Source organism: Neofelis nebulosa, chromosome 16 (assembly GCF_028018385.1).
Source record: "Neofelis nebulosa isolate mNeoNeb1 chromosome 16, mNeoNeb1.pri, whole genome shotgun sequence".
Lineage (NCBI taxonomy): Eukaryota > Metazoa > Chordata > Mammalia > Carnivora > Felidae > Neofelis > Neofelis nebulosa.
The window spans coordinates 17,000,120-17,018,443 of NC_080797.1; the positions used below are offsets into that span (position 1 = coordinate 17,000,120).

The window sequence follows — 18,324 nt, forward strand, 5'->3', positions numbered from 1 at the left end:
AAGGGGAGCTCATCAACTGCGTTTGCACCGAGATGCGATGCACAAAGCTGGCAAATTAATTATGACTCGGGTCATGCTTCCTTGGGGGTTTCCCTCGATCCATCCCGAGCGTACTGCAGCAGGGAAGAATCTTCTTGAAATGCCGCTCTGCGTTTCGCTCTGGTCAATGAACATGGGCTCAGCTGCTCGGCATCTCCGGTCTCCTCTCGGTCGCTAGAATCAGTGGTCGCCCCTCCCCCTCCCCCTGATGCCTCTTCTTCGGGCCTCCTGGCTGTTGGAACAGCCCCTTCTCTGCGGACTCTGCTACTACCCACCGGGCATCCCGTCTGTGGTCCGCCATTCTCCCCAGGTGTTGCCAGGACGTTCTCAAAAGCGCAGCTCCGCACCTACCCTCTTCTCGATTCCAGACGCCGAGCCTCCTCTTGTACTCTGGGCACCAGGACCCCCGCTGCCCACTCCTGGTCCACGAGCAGTCACTCCCGACCTGGGCTTACGTTGGGTCACCCGCGCCGTCCCCAGCTTTCCGCAGCCCGTTAAAATCCGATCCGGCCTCCCGGGCCCGGGGCGGCCCCACCTCCAGCCTGGCGCACCCCTGCATGTTTTCGGGGCGCCGAGCCCGTCGCCCTGGGGAGCAGGCGCTGCCAGTTTGCGCTCTCGCAGAAACCCTGGACGCTGCACCTGCCTGTTGGGAGTGCCGGGTGCGCTCCGCCCCGCTCCCGGCTTCCATCCCTTCTGGTCTTGCGCTTCTCGGACGGAGCGTGAGCCCCTCGGCGCCCCTCGGCGCAGCTTTCCGAAGAGGTGGGGCGGGGCCAGGAGCCCGCGGGCCTGCCTTCCCGCCGCGGAAGCGGGGTGGAGGCAGCGCGTCGTCCTGCCAGTCTCTGGGCAAGCGGTCACGGCGGCGGACGTGCCGGCTGGTCTCCCAGACACCGTCTTCACCGTCCGGATGATGAGAGGCGCCGATGCTTCCGGAACCGTTCTAAGGTCACGGTGTTCGGCGCGGACCCGAGAAAATGGGCGAAGTGTTCGCCTTTTGGCTGCCGCGGGAGGGGGGTACGGCACCGAGAGCGAGCCACGCGTCCTGGCCGGGCCTGGACTCCCGCTCTGCTCGTGCACAGTGCTTCGTGACAGGTACCTTCCACGGCTCACTTTGGGTTGTTTTACAGGGATAAACGAGGAAACGTCTAGGAAACACAGAAGACCTCCTCCATCACGCGCTTCTGTCCAAATATTTCTGACGCCCAAACCGGGTCACGGGGGCCGGGGGGCCGCAGGCCCTGGCTGCGTCTCAGGCTCTCGACCATCCGTGCTGGGGCTTCAGGGCGAACTGCAAAGGTACGAGACAAACGAGAACATTATCCGCCACCCAGCCGGCATCCGGGCCTCCGTCTCCTTACTCGCGTAGCTCGGAGGCTGGCAGAGAGGGGCGCGCTCTCTCCCCCAGCACATAAAGTGAAAAGCGAGGATACCTGTCCCTGGGAAAACAAAAACAAAAACAAAAACAAAAACAAACACATTTATTTGAACAGCCAAGAAAAAAATTGCAATTTATTAAGATTCAACAAAGCGTTGTCCTTTTGAAAGCAACTCTCGGTGCGTGTTCTTTAACGATCACATTCTATGAGGAAAAAACATTAAGAGCCACAAACTTGTTTTTTAATCTCAGAGTTACAGACATCTTTAATTCAAAAGAAAAGGTCAAAAAAAAAAATTAACAAAAAACAAAAACAAACAAATAAAGCGTCTTCACTTCCATCCCCAATTTTAAAAACTCCGTTTTTCTACAACCCGATGCTAGGCGGCAGCACGGCCCGCTGTCTGGACGCACACGCATGCACGCACGCGCGCTCGCACATATATTTGACGTACACGCGTAAGAACGTGTACGCCAAATACATAGGACGCAGGTAACGGCAATGAGATGCACTTACTCTGAGGAAGGTTTGTTTAGCTAAATACACGACTAAACTTCAGAAAACAAGTCTTGAACCCGGTTTGTGCATAGTTCATGATCCTCTATAAAACCAGCTTTTGTCGATCTGCAATTTTGCAGGACTTTCTTTTTTTTTTAATTTTTTTTTTTTTAATTTTTTGTTTTTTGTTCTTTTTTTGTTTTGTTTTGATAAAACCATTAAAAAGCTAATTAAAAAAAATGTAATGCACAAGTTTCCTGATCAAGCAGGCAGGGAGCACAATGTTCATATATTTTTAAAACATACTTGAGGGTATGTTACTCCATTGTCTTTCTTTCTTGCAAAACAATCAAAACATTGATCATTTTTAAAACATAAAGCAATTTTTAATATATAAAGCACTCTTCAAACATCTATTTCTTTTGAGTCCGTTATTTGGTAAATATGTAACTGCTACACATTAGAGATTAGGTATTTTTCTTCTTTGTGGTTTTTTTTTTTTTCCTTTTTTCTTTTTTTTTCTTTCTTTTTATTTTTTTGTTTGTTTTTTAATAACATCTTCAGTGCTAGGAGTCGGGTTACAAAATACATGAAATGGTGTGGAGCTGCCCCTCGGGAACCCTGGCTTTCCTGAGAGCGCGTCCACATGTGCAAGACAGTGACCACAACGTCTCGTCACCTCGACGAAGGGGACACTCGACAGTCCACAACGATGGCCGGAGGGAAGCGACGACACTTGTTCAATCCCAGAGCTCTGAAGTAGCGAATCTGCATTCGGAAAATAGGTTTCTTTACCACGGAAGTCTCTTTTTTTTTCTTTTTTTCTTTTTTTTTTTTTTAAATTCCTTTTTAAAATTTTTTTTTTTTTTTTTTTTTTTTTTTTTTAAATTTTAAAGTCTGAAGGAGAAAAAAGGGTCTGTAAACAGGTGGGAGCCCTTGAGCACGGGCCCCTCCGAAAGCGGTCACCACCCAGGTCCAAGTGCTTGGCCCCGCTCCTCGTGCGGGGCCGGTGGCTCTCACCAGTATCTATGGCCACGGTCCAGCACCAGCTGTTTTCTCTTTCGCTTTATATTCCAAATGGAAACATGGTGCAATACTCTGGTAATAATTCTCTTGCATTAGTCCACAATAAAAAGCTGCTAAAGGTAGGTATACATATTATTTATCCAGAGATATACACTGTAATTTTTAAACGCAGTAACAGAGTCCTTGAGTAAACATTTACACGTGAATTGTCACCGGCCCTGTCCTATGAATTCTCTTTAACGTATAGGATTAGCGAAAGGAAGAGCAGGGACACTCAGTGCAAAGTTAGAAGCTAATAATAGTAACAAACGTTGGACCAATGCGCCAAAAAAAAAAAAAAAGCATATACTGAATAAAAGGGAAAACCCACAGTTAAATCCTCACACGCTTAACACACAAACACAGAGGAGTGCGCACACGCGCGCACGCACACACACGCGCACACACGCACATAGGCTGTGAACTCAAAAATGTTTCCTGGAGCCTGTCTCTGCGCACTGGTGTCAGCTTGGGAGTGCAGAACTGGACGCGGCGAGCGCCCGCGTCTCCTTGTTGGCCTGCTGGATTCAAGTATTTGCATGTTCGATATGTCTTTTTTTTTTTTTTTTTTTTTTAACTTTTAAAAAATATTTTTTGGGATTAAAAAAAATGACAGGAAAAAGTAATGAAACAAGGGTAATGTGCATAGGCGGGCCCGTGGGAGCGGAGGGCAGAGCGCAGGCGGCCGCGTGGGGCCCGCGCTCTGTGCCCAGGGATGGACACCAGCCGCCCTGACTACGGGCCGCCTCTGGTAATGTGCATAATCGTCACAGGCTCGTTTTACATAGGCTTTCTCGTCTCCCTCCCTCCCGCCCCCCCTTGATAAAATAACCCTTTCCAGCCCACGATCTGAAAAGTGCCCTTCATGATAGAACTAGTCTAAGCAGCTTTTATACTTAAAAAATCAAAATGACGACACACCATACAAACATAAGACGACACAAAATAAAAAGCTATGAGGAACATCCTGTCATTAGCGTGTGACACTGACCAAGCGCAGCCCGCACTGTCCTGTGGACAGTTCGCAAGGACCGCGGCGGACGTGCGTCCCCAGTACTGGACGGAGGTACTCAAGGGCTGCCGGGCTGCTCCGGGCCAAGCGGGGTCCTCAGCGCCGCCCGGGCTGGAAAGGGTCAGCCTTCTCTTCCCGGCGCTGCTGATTGTGGTGCCCGTGGGGTCCTCTCGGTCCTAGATGGATTCCCCGCTGAGAAGGTCGCCGGGCAGCAGGGTGTTCAGCGGGGTGGGGCTCCCGATCACCCTGCCGTCGTCACTGCTGGGAGGGCCCCAGAGGCTGCTTGAGTACTGGGGGACCCCGCCCCACAGCAGGTCGCTGCTCCCTTTGCCGGCCAGACACGGGGCGCTCCAGTGGCCGGTGTCGCTCCGCACCAGGCCGTGGGAGCCGCCCGAGGCGCCCAGCCGCGCCTGGCCGGCCCCGGTGCCCGACTGCCAGCCGGAGGTGGACGGCACCGCCTGGCCTTGGGCCAGGAAACGATTTACCTCTTCTTCGCCAGCAAACTCGGCCAGGATGGTGGTGTTTCCCAGAACACACCTGAAAGGGCGGGACGGCAACAAAATTAAGAGCTGGTCTCTTGGGAAGATACGAAATTTGACAGAGCTTCAGCCGGACGAAGAAACGGAACCGCAAAGACTCAAGTCAGTAAGATCGGAAATGACAGAGGAGACACGACGACTGACACCACAGAAACACGCGGGATCGGGAGAGACTCCTGGGAACGATCCCATGCCGACAAACTGGGGACAGCCTAGAAGAGACGGACAAATCCCTGGAGACAGACAACCTAGCAGGACTGACTCGTGAGGAAACAGAAAGTCTCAACAGACCGATAATGAGCAAGGAGACTGACTCAGTGACCAAAGACCTCCCAGGACAGAAAAGCCCGGGACCACGACATGGCTTTCCTGGGGATTTCTACCTAGAATTCAACAGCGATCCTTCTCAAACGCCTTCAGAAAAACCGAGAGAAGGGGACGCTCCCACCCTCGTTTTATGAGGCCCGTGTCATCTTGACCCCAAAACCAGACCAGGATGCAAGAAACTACAGAACAGTATTCCTGACGAACACAGATGTAAACATTCTCAACACATTAGGAGACTGAATTCAACAGCACTTTAAAAGGATCATACATCGTGATTAAGTAGGATTTATCCCGGAGATGCAACGACGGTTCGACACCCGCAGATCAACAAGTGTGATGTGTCACGTTGACGGAGTCAAAGGTCAAAATCCGAACGTCTCAGCAGATGCAGAAAATGGCATCTGACCGAACACAACGACCTTTCACGACAAAGACCCCCCACGACAGGGGACAGAAGGGACACGCCTCCGGGTAATAAAGGCCACCCACACAAGACAGACACACAGCCAATATACTCAGCGGTGAGAGGCTGGAAGCATCTTCTCTAAGATCAGGAACAAAACAAGGATGCCTGCTCTTGCCACGTCTTTTCGACAGAGGACTGGAGTCTCGGCCAGAGTAATCGGGCAAGACCAAGAAGTAAAAGGCATCCGAACTGGAATGGAAGGGATAAAAGTGGCATTATTTGCAGATGACGTGATCTTACGTAGAGAAAACTCGAAAGACTCAACCCAAAAACTACTGATGAATTCAGTAAAGTTGCAGGATACACAACCAACATACAGAAAATAAGTGCATTCGTATACACTGAAAGTGAAACACCTGAAAGGGAAAGAAAAAACCTCATTTGCACCAGCATCAAAAGCAACAAAACACTTAGGAGTAAATTTATGCAAGCAAGTGAACACTTTTCGTGCAATGAAAACGAAAATAATTCTAAGTAAAGAAACCGAAGAAGGTACAAATGGAAGGATGTCCTGCGTTCGTTCACGCATCAGAAGAATCAACACTATTAAAAGTCCCGACGACTCGACGCCGTCTATACCGTAGTCCCCTATAAAAACTCCAGTGGCATTCTTCATGGAAGTTTGTATGGAACCACGAAAGACTCCAAATGGCCAAAGCAATTCTGAGAAAGAGTAACATAGCAGGAGGCATCACACTTGCTGATTCCAAACCAGACTAAAAAGCTACGGTATTCAAATCAGTATGGTAACAAAACCAAAACAATCAACAACAACAACAACAACAACAACAACAACAACAACAACAACCACCACCACCCAGACAGACACAGACACACAGACCAGTGGAACAGAACAGAAAGCCAGAAATAGATCCCCACGTAGACAATCGATTAGTATTTGGCCAGGGCATCAAGAGTACTCAGTGGGGAAAGGGGAAAGGATAGTCTCTTCAACAAATGTGCTGGAAAAACTGGAAAACACGTGCAGAACAAGGAAAAGTGGACGCCTATCTCACGCCACTCACAAAAATTAACTTGAAATGGATTCAAGACTTAAACGTAAGATTCTGGAACTGTAAAACTCCTGGGAGAACACACAGGGAAAAAGCTCCTTGACGTTGGTCTTGGCAATGATTTTTTTTTCTTTTCTTTCTTTCTTTCTTTTTTTTTTTTTTTTAATTTTAGAGAGAGTGAGCAAGAGCAAGGGTGCAAGCAGAGGAGAGGGGCACAGAGAGCGGGCGAGAGAATCCCAAGAAGGCTCTGTGCTGTCAGTGCGGAGCTGGACACGGGGCTCGAGGCCACCAACTGTGAGATCATGACCTGAGCCGAAATCAAGAGTCAGACGCTCAACCAAGTGAGCCACCCAGGCGCCCCCCTGGCAATGATTTTTTGATATGACACTAAAAGCACGTGGGGTGCCGGCTAACTCAGTCGGTGGAGCGTGCGACTCTTGATCTCAAGGTTGTGAGTCTGAGCCCCATGTTGGGTATAGAGATTACTTAAATAAACAAAACTTAAAAAAGCACAAGCAATAAAGAAAAAAGTTAATAAGCAGGACTGCATCAAACTAAAAATCTTCTGCACAGCAAAGGAAACTGTCAATCCAATGAAAAGACACTACGGAATGGAGAAAAATATTCACATCACTCATCATCCGGGAAATGCAAATCAAAGCCCAATGAGAAATCACCTCACACCTGTCAGAATGGCTGTCATCAAAGAGACAAGAGATAACAACCGTCGGTAAGGATGCTGAGAATAGGGAGCCCTTTGGTACTGCTGGGCGAATGTGAGTTAGTCCAGCCGCTACAGAGGTTTCTCAGAAAGTTAACAACGGAAGAATCGTACGATCCGGCAATCTCACTTCTGGCCACACATCCGAAGGAAAGCATTCCTGCAGTATTGTCCAAAGTAACCAAGATATGGAAAGAACCTGAGTGCCCGTCAATGGATGAACGGAGCAAGATGGTTTACAGCCCCTGCCCCCACCATGGAATATCACTCAGCTGTGGGAAAGAAGACCCCGCCATTTGTGACAAACACGCACGGACGCTGGTGGCCTTAAGCGAAGGGAGGGAAGTCAGGGAAAGACAAATACCGCGTGATCTCGCTTGGGTGCGGAGTCTAAAAGATCCACGCTGGCAGACACAGAGAGTAGAAAGGGGGTCGCCAAGGGCTGGGAAGTGGGGTGGTGTTGGCACAAGGGTATGGACTTCCAGTTAGGAGATGAGTGAGTCCTGAGGACCTAACACACTGCGCGCTGACGACAACTGGCCACACTCGACACGCCAGAGCTGCTAAGAGGGCAGATCTGCAACGTGCTCGCGACAAACACGAAATGGTAATTCTGGGCCAGCGGAGGCGTGAGCTAATGCCGCGCAGCGATCACACCCGTGCAGGATACGAACGCGTTAAATCCACGCGTGTGCACCTTAAACGGACGCAGCGCCGTATGCCAACTACAGCTCGAAAAAGCCACCCAAGCCCTCAAAACCAACAGAAAGAAGGAGCAGGACAGCAGTCACGTGAGTGGAACAACCCCGCGCCTTCCTGTGCCCACCTCCCTGGCTTCCTGTGCTGCTTTCACAGAAAAAAGCGCAGCTGGGGGCGTCACAGGTCACCCGGAAAGAGCCCACAGCTCGCGTTTTGCTTCTGCTGTTTCCAACCCCAGGTCACGAGCTGCTTTCCTCATCTGACACCTTTAGTAGCTATACTGTGTCGGTAACAGCATATTCTTCAGGAGGTACGTGAAGGTGCCCCTCAACTTGGGCATCATCTAGAATCTGTTAACTTACATCCTGGGCTAAAAATGGGAACGACTAATTTCTGGGCCCTGCAGCTCCAGTGACGTCACTGAGCAGGTCCATTCACACATCTTACCAAGAGCATCCGGTAATTGGGGGAGGGAGGTGGCTGCTAGGATGTGTCACCTGCCTGGGGCTACCCGGTGGAGACAGCGTTTCCTTCTGTGTCCTACTGTGTCCTACGTGCTCTCTCTTGGGGGGAGGGGCTTTCCCTCGTGGAGGGTGTGGCCACAGCAACCCCCGCAGCAGGACCCCTGCTAGGGCCTGGCCCTCCAGATTCCTCTGTTGGAGCCCTGACCCCCAGCACCTTGGCTAGGCCTGTATTGGGAGACGGGACTTGCAAGTGGGGATGAGGGGCGCCTGGGTGGCTCAGTCGGCTAAGCGTCCGACTTCGGCTCAGGTCATGACCTCGCAGTTTGTGGGTTCGGGCTCTGTGCTGACAGCTGAGAGCCTGGAGCCTACTTTGAATTCCGTGTCTCCCTCTCTCTCTGCTCCTCCCCCGCTCATGCTCTGTCTCTCTCTCTCCTTCAAAAATAAAGACACTGGGGCGCCTGGGTGGCGCAGTCGGTTAAGCATCCGACTTCAGCCAGGTCACGATCTCGCGGTCCGGTCCGCGAGTTCGAGCCCTGCGTCAGGCTCTGGGCTGATGGCTCGGAGCCTGGAGCCTGTTTCCGATTCTGTGTCTCCCTCTCTCTCTCTGCCCCTCCCCCGTTCATGCTCTGTCTCTCTCTGTCCCAAAAATAAAAAAAAAAAAAAAAAAATAAAGACACTGAAGATAAAATTAAAAGAAAAAAATAAAGTGGGGATGAAGATGGGGCCTCATCCACTATGACTGTGTCCTTCTAAGAACGGGCAATCAGGACACACACGCTCAGACTCAGAGGCGACCACGTGAGGACACGGGGACAAGGCAGCCGTCTGCAGGCCGAAGAGAGGAGCCTCGGAAGGAACGGAGCCTGCGACATCTTCCTGAGGTGTGGGTGCTCCACAGAACCGGGGCGATCGACGTCTGTGCCCACGTGCTTTGTCACAGCAGCCCCAGACACACCTACGACCCCCAAACCCACCGCTGCCGGGGCCGCAGCCATTGGGCAGCCGAGCGGCGGCCGAGAGACGTACATGTGCAGGGACTTCTGGGCCTTGGCGGCCTCCTCCTTGGAGCTGTAGCGGACCACGGCGTTGCCTTGGGTCAGGTTCAGGTGGAATGTGACGAGAGGCCCGTGCTGCAAACACAGCGTCCGTAGGGTAGAGCCGTCGATCTGATTGAGGAAGCAAAGGGGGCAGTAACGCACTTCCTGGGGCTTCTTCCGTGACATTCTTCAAAGGAAATGTACGTCACCCTGTGTACTAAACACTGGGCGAATGTCTGTCCTATACGACTTTATGGTTTTACCTTTTATGCCTTGTAACTTACCATGTAATTTTCACTATAAGTTAAGTAAATCAGGAGAAAGAAAAGACCCCATTTTGGTTCTGGCCTCCCCGCCCACCCCCAGCCAGGGCACATCGCACAGAGCCCGTGGTCCTGGTGGCCTTGTGGCCCCTGACCCCAGAAAAGGTGAGCACAGGACAAATCGCTCTCGAGGGGCTGTAATTAAAGGCAAGCAACTGTCTAAAGGGTAGAGTCCTTAAGCCTGAAAAATACACAGTTCACCAGGAACACGAGGGCCCCCGGCACAGAGACCGGCAGGCGGCGGGGTCCCCGCACGGTGACCCCCACGGCAGGCGCCTGTACCTGGGGCGTGAGGTTGCGGAGAACGAGCCAGCTGCTTGTCCTTCCTGAGGTGTCGGTGCTCCACGCGGAACCTGCACGAGCCAGGGAAGAGCAGTCAGCACGGCCTCCGGAGGCTTCTCGTCTTGCCAACCCTTGGTGGCCCAGAGCGCCGCCACGTGCTCTAAGCCTTTCTCAACCTTTGAAAACCCACGCCGTCGTTTTGCTCTGAGGAACCCAAGCCCACGATCCCTGCAGACTCCTGGGGGCAGGTGTGACGAGGGACTCCTCCTCGGCCCCCATGCTCCTTGGAATCAACGCTCTGAAATCCCCCTTGTTAGTACCGCAGACCCACCGGGCTGCTCTCAAGGGGCCGACAGCCATTTCCAAACTATCTGCGGTGGGTTCTAATCTCAGCTTCTTAAAAACTCCCAGTGCACGCATTTCTCCCATCCGCACAGCTGGTGGAGGGCACATCGGGATACAGGAGCTGCCTCACGCTGGAGGCCACCTGCCCCAGAGGAATGTTGTGGACAAGCAACTACGCAAGTGGCAACGGAGCCCCTTGTGCACGAACGGGCTTCCTCCCCGGGCCCAGCGAGGCCCCTCGAGGGGCGCCGTGACCGCCGGGGCCCAGGGCAGACGCCGACATCAGGGCAGCCGGAGCGCCGGGCCCAGACACGCCCCAAGAGTCTGGGGCGCCTCCTCCGCAGCCCGCCCTGGGACCTGGGGGGCGGGGTCACAGCAGTCCTTGTGAAGGGGTCCCGGGACAACGCGACAGGCACGTTCCCTGAAGGGTAAGTGGAGCAGGTGCACAGCCCCCGTGCTCCCCCACCCCCACCCCACTTGCACAGAGGACGGATTCGTACCCGAGGAGTAAGAGCTGGTCCAGCCGAGGGGGCTGGCTCCCCAGGTGGAGGAAGGCTTGGGATTGGTTAACCCTGGAGGCGGCCTCGTGGGTGCAGTAGTGTTTCTGGGCACCTTCCACAGTTCGTGAGACAGAGAGGCTTGCGTGTGGGAGGCAGGGCCAGAGGACCACGTCGATTTAATGTCTGACAGTTTACCTAGAAAGGCAGAGAGACGGAGCACAGGCATTCTTGAGACAGAGAAGAAAAGTCACCGTAGGGTGTGGGGCACCGCACGAAGTGCTCTCCGGCGGCGGCAGAAGCATCACGAGCAAGGAACAGCAAGTTAAGGCACCCCCACCCGAGAACCACGGGGTGTGCTCGCTCTTGAATCTCTGCCCGGAAACACAGGCGGCCTGTGCCCAGCAGAGACCCCGCCGGTTCTCACACTAATTTGCAAAATGTGCCAGAACCAGATTTGCCACCAAAAAATGGCATTTCTGTAGTTCAATGTTAAAGCTAATTTACCAACATATTCCACTGGGACGAGCTCGTAACGTAACAAACTAATTGAGGTCAAAAGCCTAACCTGCAGATCCTTCAAGCTACGTCTTTAGGGACCAGCCCCTTTCCAGGGCTCTGCCCTGACCGCCCACAGCTTCGAGACCCGCTGGCAGGGCCGCACTGCGCACACGGATGCTTGTGGCCCCCCCGGTGCTGGCGGCCGAGTGTTCGGCATCTTAGAACCTCAGCTGGGGGAAGGGTGTTTTAAGGCTCTCCGGGAGAAAAAACCAAACTGGCAATGACTCCCGGCCCCAGCTTCTCCTGCACCCAGGGCTCGGCTGCGATGTGCGGACACCCGGACGAGGGCCGGGCCTGCCTCACTCGCCCAGTGTGGCAAGGACAGGAAGTGCTGGTGGCAGAGTTGTCGCGTCGCCGTGGTCCCTGGACAGCATGGCAGTGACCAGGCCGATATGGACTGTGTGTGCAGCTCCCCTCCACCGCTGCCTACTGGCACTGACTGTGACTTCAAACAAACAAACAAACAAACAAACAAACGCTAATCTTAGCAAAGGTGTCCTTGATGAGAAAAACAAAAATGCCCTAAAAACTGCCTCATACAGGGCGCCTGGGTGGCGCAGTCGGTTAAGCGTCCGACTTCAGCCAGGTCACGATCTCGCGGTCCGTGAGTTCGAGCCCCGCGTTGGGCTCTGGGCTGATGGCTCGGAGCCTGGAGCCTGCTTCCGATTCTGTGTCTCCCTCTCTCTCTGCCCCTCCCCCGTTCATGCTCTGTCTCTCTCTGTCCCCAAAATAAATAAAAAACGTTGAAAAAAAAATTTTTTTAAAACTGCCTCATACAGAGAAAATGATTTGATTCTGCCCCTTTTCTTCAGCTAAATGATTTTGGAAGCATTAAAGGTCTACACACATCTCTGTAAATGTCAGAAAGAATAAGCATTAGAAGGAAGAGAGTAATCCGGACGCTTTTTCATAAGACGCTAAACTGTATGTTGAATCACTGTATTGCGCACCGGGAACTAACAGAAGACTGTACGTTTGTTACGTTGGGATTAAAATTGAAAAAATGAAGAAACAGACTTCGGAGTGAGGGGAAAAAATGCTAAATAATAGCAAAACTACTTTTTTCCTCAGGTACGAGTACCAAAAAGAATTCCTATGGCGCTGGTTTAAGTAAGTTTAACTAAGTCTGGACGACAAGGTTTGAAGGAATACAGAAGCGTACTTGAAGACGTTTATAAGCAATAAACCTTCCTTGTGTAAGTTTTCTATTCACAAACCTGATACACATTCCGTGAGCGTGTGTACCCACATCTCGTTATAGCCTTCCTTGTCTTAAAGTTTTCAGATACAAATTCTCCTGAGGCTTTTATGGCAGACAATTCTCAATTCTCCTGTAAGCCTAGAAGGAAACTGCTCACTTCAAAGACGTAAGCGTCTAGGGTCACAGAGGAATAATCCAGGCGCTGCGCTTATCCGAGTGACGAGAAGCAGCCACACTTGATGGGACCCGCTCTCGTTTCCTCCATCCGTGATGGCAGAGGTAACGGCAAAGTCTGAGCGGCTGCGCCCGTGTGTCCCTAATCCCCGTGCACCCCCTGTCCTGTAGCTGCGGGGGAGGGAGGGTGGAGGTACATTTAGGTGACGGGTGTACCGCGTCCCACAACCACGTGCCCTTTGCGACCACCCCGCAGAGGCCATGTTCCCATGCCCACCGCACATGGAAGGGGGCGGAGGTGCCCGGGCCCCGCCTTCCCCGCCTTTGGCCACACCCCATGGCGCGCCCTGGGGTGTCTGGAGCGAGCGGGCAAGTGGCAGGGACGGCAGGGACAGCAGGGACGGCCGGTGCCGCCTGGGGAGAGCGGGAGCGTACCTGCGATGCTAGGCGCCGGTGCGATGCTGCTGAAGGAGCGACCGTAGCCGGAGGCACTGAGCGGCCAGGCACTCGAGGAAGGCAGCGCGGCACTCTGAGATGATGGTGGGGAGGACCCTGCAGGAGCAGAGGAGGTGCTCAGAGGGTGCCCAGCGGCGTGACAGCGCCGGCAACCAGGAGGGGGGGTCTCCCAAGGGGGCTTTGGTGGGAGGCCGACAGCGTGAGCGACACGCGGCCAGGACCGCGGCCAGGGCGGGCCGCCGACGCTCGCCCCCCCACGTGGGGTCCCGCAGCCACGCGGAGAGGCCGGGGCGCTCCGGAGGGTACGCGGGGCGTCAGGGCCCGAGAGAAGAGCATCACCGGCAGGGTGTCGAGAACAGCGGCCTGCGTGGGAAGGGGTCACACTGATTCCCCCCCAAGTAGGAGAAAACTAACAGTGCGGGCAGTCTCCAGCTGTTCACACCTCAAACAATACCCACAAAACTAAAAAAACCCTCCAAGTTCTTGGTGATCCGTTTGGCCATTAAAGACCAGCACTCCGTTCCGACTCCAAATGTCTCCGTGTGTCTTCTGGCTCCCGTCCGTGCCGCTCCCACTCCCGCTCCCTCATGACACGGGCGTGTGGTGGAGAGCCGTGTGGGGAGCTGGAGGGCTGGGTGCCCTTGTGTGACAATACCTGCTCGAGCACCGAGCACCACCACCGGGGAGGGGACATGAGCACAATCGGCTTGTCACATTTCCACATTTCCTTCTGCAGGCTGACCTTCCTTCCTGGGGCCCCACCTGGGGTGGCGGTGGTGGCGGCTGCTGAACTAGCTCAGCAGGTCTGGCCCTGGCAGTCCCCCCTGCGGCAGACTATGCAAACCATTTACATACAGAGGAGTTCTGTAGGTTCCCTTCTCCCAACGAGCAAACCACGAGGGGCCCAGGAGCAGAGGAGAGGGTCCTCTGGCGCGTGCAGGGGGAGCCTGGCGGGAGCTGCCTGAGACTCGAAACGTCCACTGACCACCCCCTGAAGTCGCCCCCCAAAGTCACATCACGGGAAGCTCCGAGGTGCCCAGGTTGGACGGCTGCCTGATTCTTCATCCCGGAGTTGGAGGTTCGGTTTTCTCATCTCATCCTGATGCCGACACTTCTGAGGCTTCTAGATTTTCCTCTGTCTGCCTCCGCCTCAGCCACTCCGGACTGGAGGACGGCTGCTTAGCCCTGTCCTCAGAATTTACCTACTTCTGCAGGGCACCTTTGTCACGTCACACTCATGTGTCGCCCGCGGTGCTCCAAGGGCCGTTCAGCAGCCAATGGACCACTGGAGGACCCACGGGGCAATGGCAGAAGCTCTGTGCTACACCAAGCCACCTCGACTCCTTCTGAGGTCTTTCAATACCCGGGTCAGTGCTCCCTCTTCACACCTGCCACGAGCCTCAAAATACACTGATGGCCATTCCTGCTCAGACACAGCCCTGCCGCACACTCAGGGTGACGAGCTGTGAGAGCAGAGTCTGACTTCCGGCTTGTGCCTCTCCCTGTCCCCTGCCGTCTCACACAGGCTCCATTTCGTGTCCCCTGTACCATTCCTCTGTCCCCAACAGCAGGGTCTAAGCAGAAGCTGCATCGAGGCACGAGGGATGCACAGCCCTGAACAGCGGGATCTGAACTTCTGGTTTTCTACCCAAACCACAGAAACGCCTAGAAGCCCATCACTTTAAGGAACCGCTGAAAAGAACTGCCCCTCTCCCACAGTCTCACCCACAGCAGGAAAACTGAATTAATGTTCTGGGAACGACCCGAGGGGCCTCATTGGGGACGAGCACCCACGGCAGCCCGGCTATTCCCACACACCATTCTGACGGTGACGCCACGACTTCACCGGAGCTGCGCCGTCTGCCCTTCTCGGCACCACGCCCGGAAGCTACACTTACGATTTCAACTTCACAGCCAGCTCCTCACTTCCTCCTGCTGGATCCTAACGTCTGACACAGGGCGTGCCAAAATCTAGCATCCTGAGTTCTGCTGGGAACATGGTGCTGGGGGGCGGGTTTTAGTCTTTTTTACCAGACTTCGTGGAAGGAAGTGGACGGAGATAGGGCAGTAAGGGGTCAATTCATCTGCAGTTTAAATAGATCCTAAGTGGGAACTTTTTCACTAAAAGGCTTAATCCTGAATATCGGCATTTCACGACATAGTGCTCTAAAACGGTGCGTTAATAAGTCCAGGGAGCCCACTTGGTCGAAATCAGGCTCCATTTTCATCTTCAGCACTACCTCCGGGTGGGGAGAAGTGCACATAAACGCGTCTCCCAGCATCCCTGCCTCACGGCCCGCACGGCACCCGACACCTCACCTCCACTCTTGAGGAGGTAGCGGTTGACGTCCTGTATGGTGGTATTGATGGTGGGCCCGGTGGGGACACTTCCAGGAGTGACGTCGGGGTCGTTCTCAGGGTCTATGTTCTGAAGTCCTTTCCACGGGACTCCAGGATGGAATTCTGGAAAATGCCAAACGAAATGGAAATCAAGACACGTGAGAATCACAGCACCTTCACGTCGCCTCACGAGAATTTATGCAAATTCTTATAATCTATGAGTCAAAACAGGAGACACATCCTAGACTTTCTTCCAGGGAATCATCAATCCTCGGGAACCGGCTAGAAGCAGGCACCGTAGCTGCCCCGTTCAGAGAGCGTTCGGAAGGTGTGAAGTCTAGCAACCGTTTGACCGGACGCAACCCAGCGCCCATCCTCCTTCCACTGAACTAAGGGGCTTCAGGAAAGCGCTGGGGGCTAACCACTTCCCAAATCTGGATTTCCAGTGGAAAAGCCAAAGCAGGAGCTCACGCCTCCAGGACTCTTGGCTCAGATCCCGGCTCCTCCGGGGCGGAGTCGCTCTCCCGGGGCTTGGCGCAGTTCTGCTCCGCCACTGCACGCAGGTCTCGTGTGCTCTTACCTGGGGGCCAGTTGATGCTGGAGCCATTCGAGATTTTATCACTGTCAGATTTGGCACGTGACCAGCTATGGGGAACAGCTACCGGAGGACTGGCTGGTGACTCACTGTTCTGGATTAAATCGTACCGGCCATAGGAGTCGTCAATGGAGGACTTAGCCGGAGGCCCGATGCTCAGGCCTCCGGGGATAGCACCTGTGAGGACAGCGGGAAGCAAAGAGCCCAGTGAACAGGGCGTTCTTGGGCCTCTGAGCCCTTGCGGCTGGGCGCCGGGCCCTGTCCCTTTCAGAGGTACAGGAACAAGCACACTCCATTTGTCCAGCACTCTCTAAGGATAAGTGACTATTTCGGTCAGTGCGTCTGTGAAAGACTGAAATTGTTTTGTTTTTTTAAGGTTTTTATTTTATAATTATCATTTTAAAAATTTATTTTATTTTACTTAGTTGTGAGACAGCGCAAGGCGGGGAGGGACAAAAAGAGACAGGGACAGAAGGTAGATCTGAAGCGGGCTCTGCGCTGACAGCAGCGAGCCCGACGTGGGGCTTGAACTCCCGAACCATGAGATCATGACCCGAGCTGACGTTGGATGCTCAACCGACTGCGCCACACAGGTGCCCCTAAAGATTTTGTTTTTAAGTAATCTCTACATCCACCGTGGGGCTTGAAGCCACAACCCTGAGATCAAGAGCTGTAGGCTCCAGGGGCGCCTGGGTGGCTCAGTGGGTTAAGCATCAGACTCCGGCTCAGGTCATGATCTCGCGGTTTGGGAGTTTGAGCCCCGCGTCGGGCTCTGTGCTGACAGCTCGGAGCCTGGGGCCTGCTTTGGATCCTGTGTCTTTGTCTCTCTCTTCCCCTCCCCCGCTTGTGCTCTGTCTCTCTATCAAAAATAAATAAATGTAAAAAAAAAGAATTAAGAGTTGTAGGCTCCATCAACTGAGCCAGCCAGGTGCCCCAAGACTGAAATTCTTTATAAAAAAAAAAAAAAAATTTTTTTTTGAATGTTTATTCCTTTTTTGAGAGAGAGAGAGAAAAAGAGAGAGAGCAAGCAGGGGAGGGGCAGAGAGACAGAGGGAGACACAGAACCCAAAGGAACTGTCAGCACAGAGCCCGACGCGGGGCTCGAACTCACAAACCGTAAGATCATAACCTGAGCCGAAGTCGGACGCTTCACCGACTGAGCCACCCAGGCGCCCCAAGACCAAAATCCTTTAAGAACCATGAAGTTTGTCAAGTTGGAAGTCTACTGTGTTTTATTTTATTGAAAAAAATTTTTCTCGGTAGATAGACAAGTTTTCTTCCTGAAGGATACAGATAAAACTAAACAAATATTTAGGCTACGGTCCACGTTCTCACTGCTCTGGGGCATCTTCAACGACTGGGTTTGTGGCAAGTGGGTGGCGGTTGGGGTTTCAGGAGGCCTGACTGCAGACCGGCTGGGGTCTTACGCACCCACGGACGGAGTATTCCGTTCTAAAGGAATTCTCAGGAAAGAGCTGCAGCGTGAGTGAGAAAACAAGCACGCTCTGCAACCGGACGGCCGGCGGGGGCACCGGCTCGGACGTACCATGCTTGCTGGGGTTCTGGTCGAGGGGAGGAGCAGCACCGGGCAGGTTGTCCATCGGGTTGGGGTGTGTCCACTGAGGGAGGCGGGACTGGGACTGAGACGGGTCCTTCACTGACAAACCGCCAGTCATGTCCATGCTGCTGACATTCATGTTTGGGTTCAGTCCAGCTAAAAATAAAAACGCTGTTAGGATGTGCCTGCTCGTCCTCTAAATTTCACTACCTTCTAACGCCCTCCTGGAGAACCCATCCGAGTCTCAACTAGTAGCCAAATACTTCAACTTTTAATGCTGGTAGAGAGAAAAGCTATTTGTCTTTCTAACAACATCTATTTCCAGGAACGTTATTCCTGAATTAAGGTGAAGTGGAAACGAACAGTCTCTGATTAAGTAAGACCAATGACTCTTTCCACTTGGCTCATTTCAGAGCTGAACATGGTCCTGGAGGTCCTCAGAGCCCACTGAGAGACAGGACGCGTCCAGACGACTAGGACAATCTTAGGGAAGCTCCCCGGATCAGGACAGCTCTTTCGGAGTTCTAGATGGGGCTCTAAAGGACCACCTAGAACAAGGCTGGTAGGGGTGATTCAATTCCACTTTTAGTGACCTTGCTCTACAGAAGTCTGCCCTGCAGGAGGTTAGGAATTAAACACCAAATCCCTTTAAGGACCCGGCCCGTTTGAGAGTGTGGGGCCGCCACGTGCCCCCAAGCTGGAAAGGCATGCCCATTCTGGGTTTTTCCGTAGAGCTAAG

The 18,324-nt window shown here is 53.3% G+C and overlaps 1 protein-coding gene across 4 annotated transcripts in view; it reads right to left on the minus strand.

Moving 5' to 3' along the window:
- Positions 1-1,513: 1,513 nt before the first annotated feature.
- TNRC6C (trinucleotide repeat containing adaptor 6C) overlaps positions 1,514-18,324 on the minus strand; it is a 146,853-nt gene continuing 130,042 nt past the window's right edge. For all 4 annotated transcript variants that reach the window (XM_058702806.1, XM_058702804.1, XM_058702805.1 and 1 more), the window contains 8 exons: positions 17,574-17,741; positions 16,013-16,204; positions 15,412-15,555; positions 13,072-13,188; positions 10,704-10,898; positions 9,859-9,929; positions 9,243-9,382; positions 1,514-4,524 (listed from right to left, as the gene is read on the minus strand). In XM_058702806.1, the coding sequence (XP_058558789.1) occupies positions 4,164-4,524; positions 9,243-9,382; positions 9,859-9,929; positions 10,704-10,898; positions 13,072-13,188; positions 15,412-15,555; positions 16,013-16,204; positions 17,574-17,741 (1,388 nt within the window). In that variant the 3' untranslated portion in view covers positions 1,514-4,163. The remainder of the gene's footprint in view (positions 4,525-9,242; positions 9,383-9,858; positions 9,930-10,703; positions 10,899-13,071; positions 13,189-15,411; positions 15,556-16,012; positions 16,205-17,573; positions 17,742-18,324) is intronic.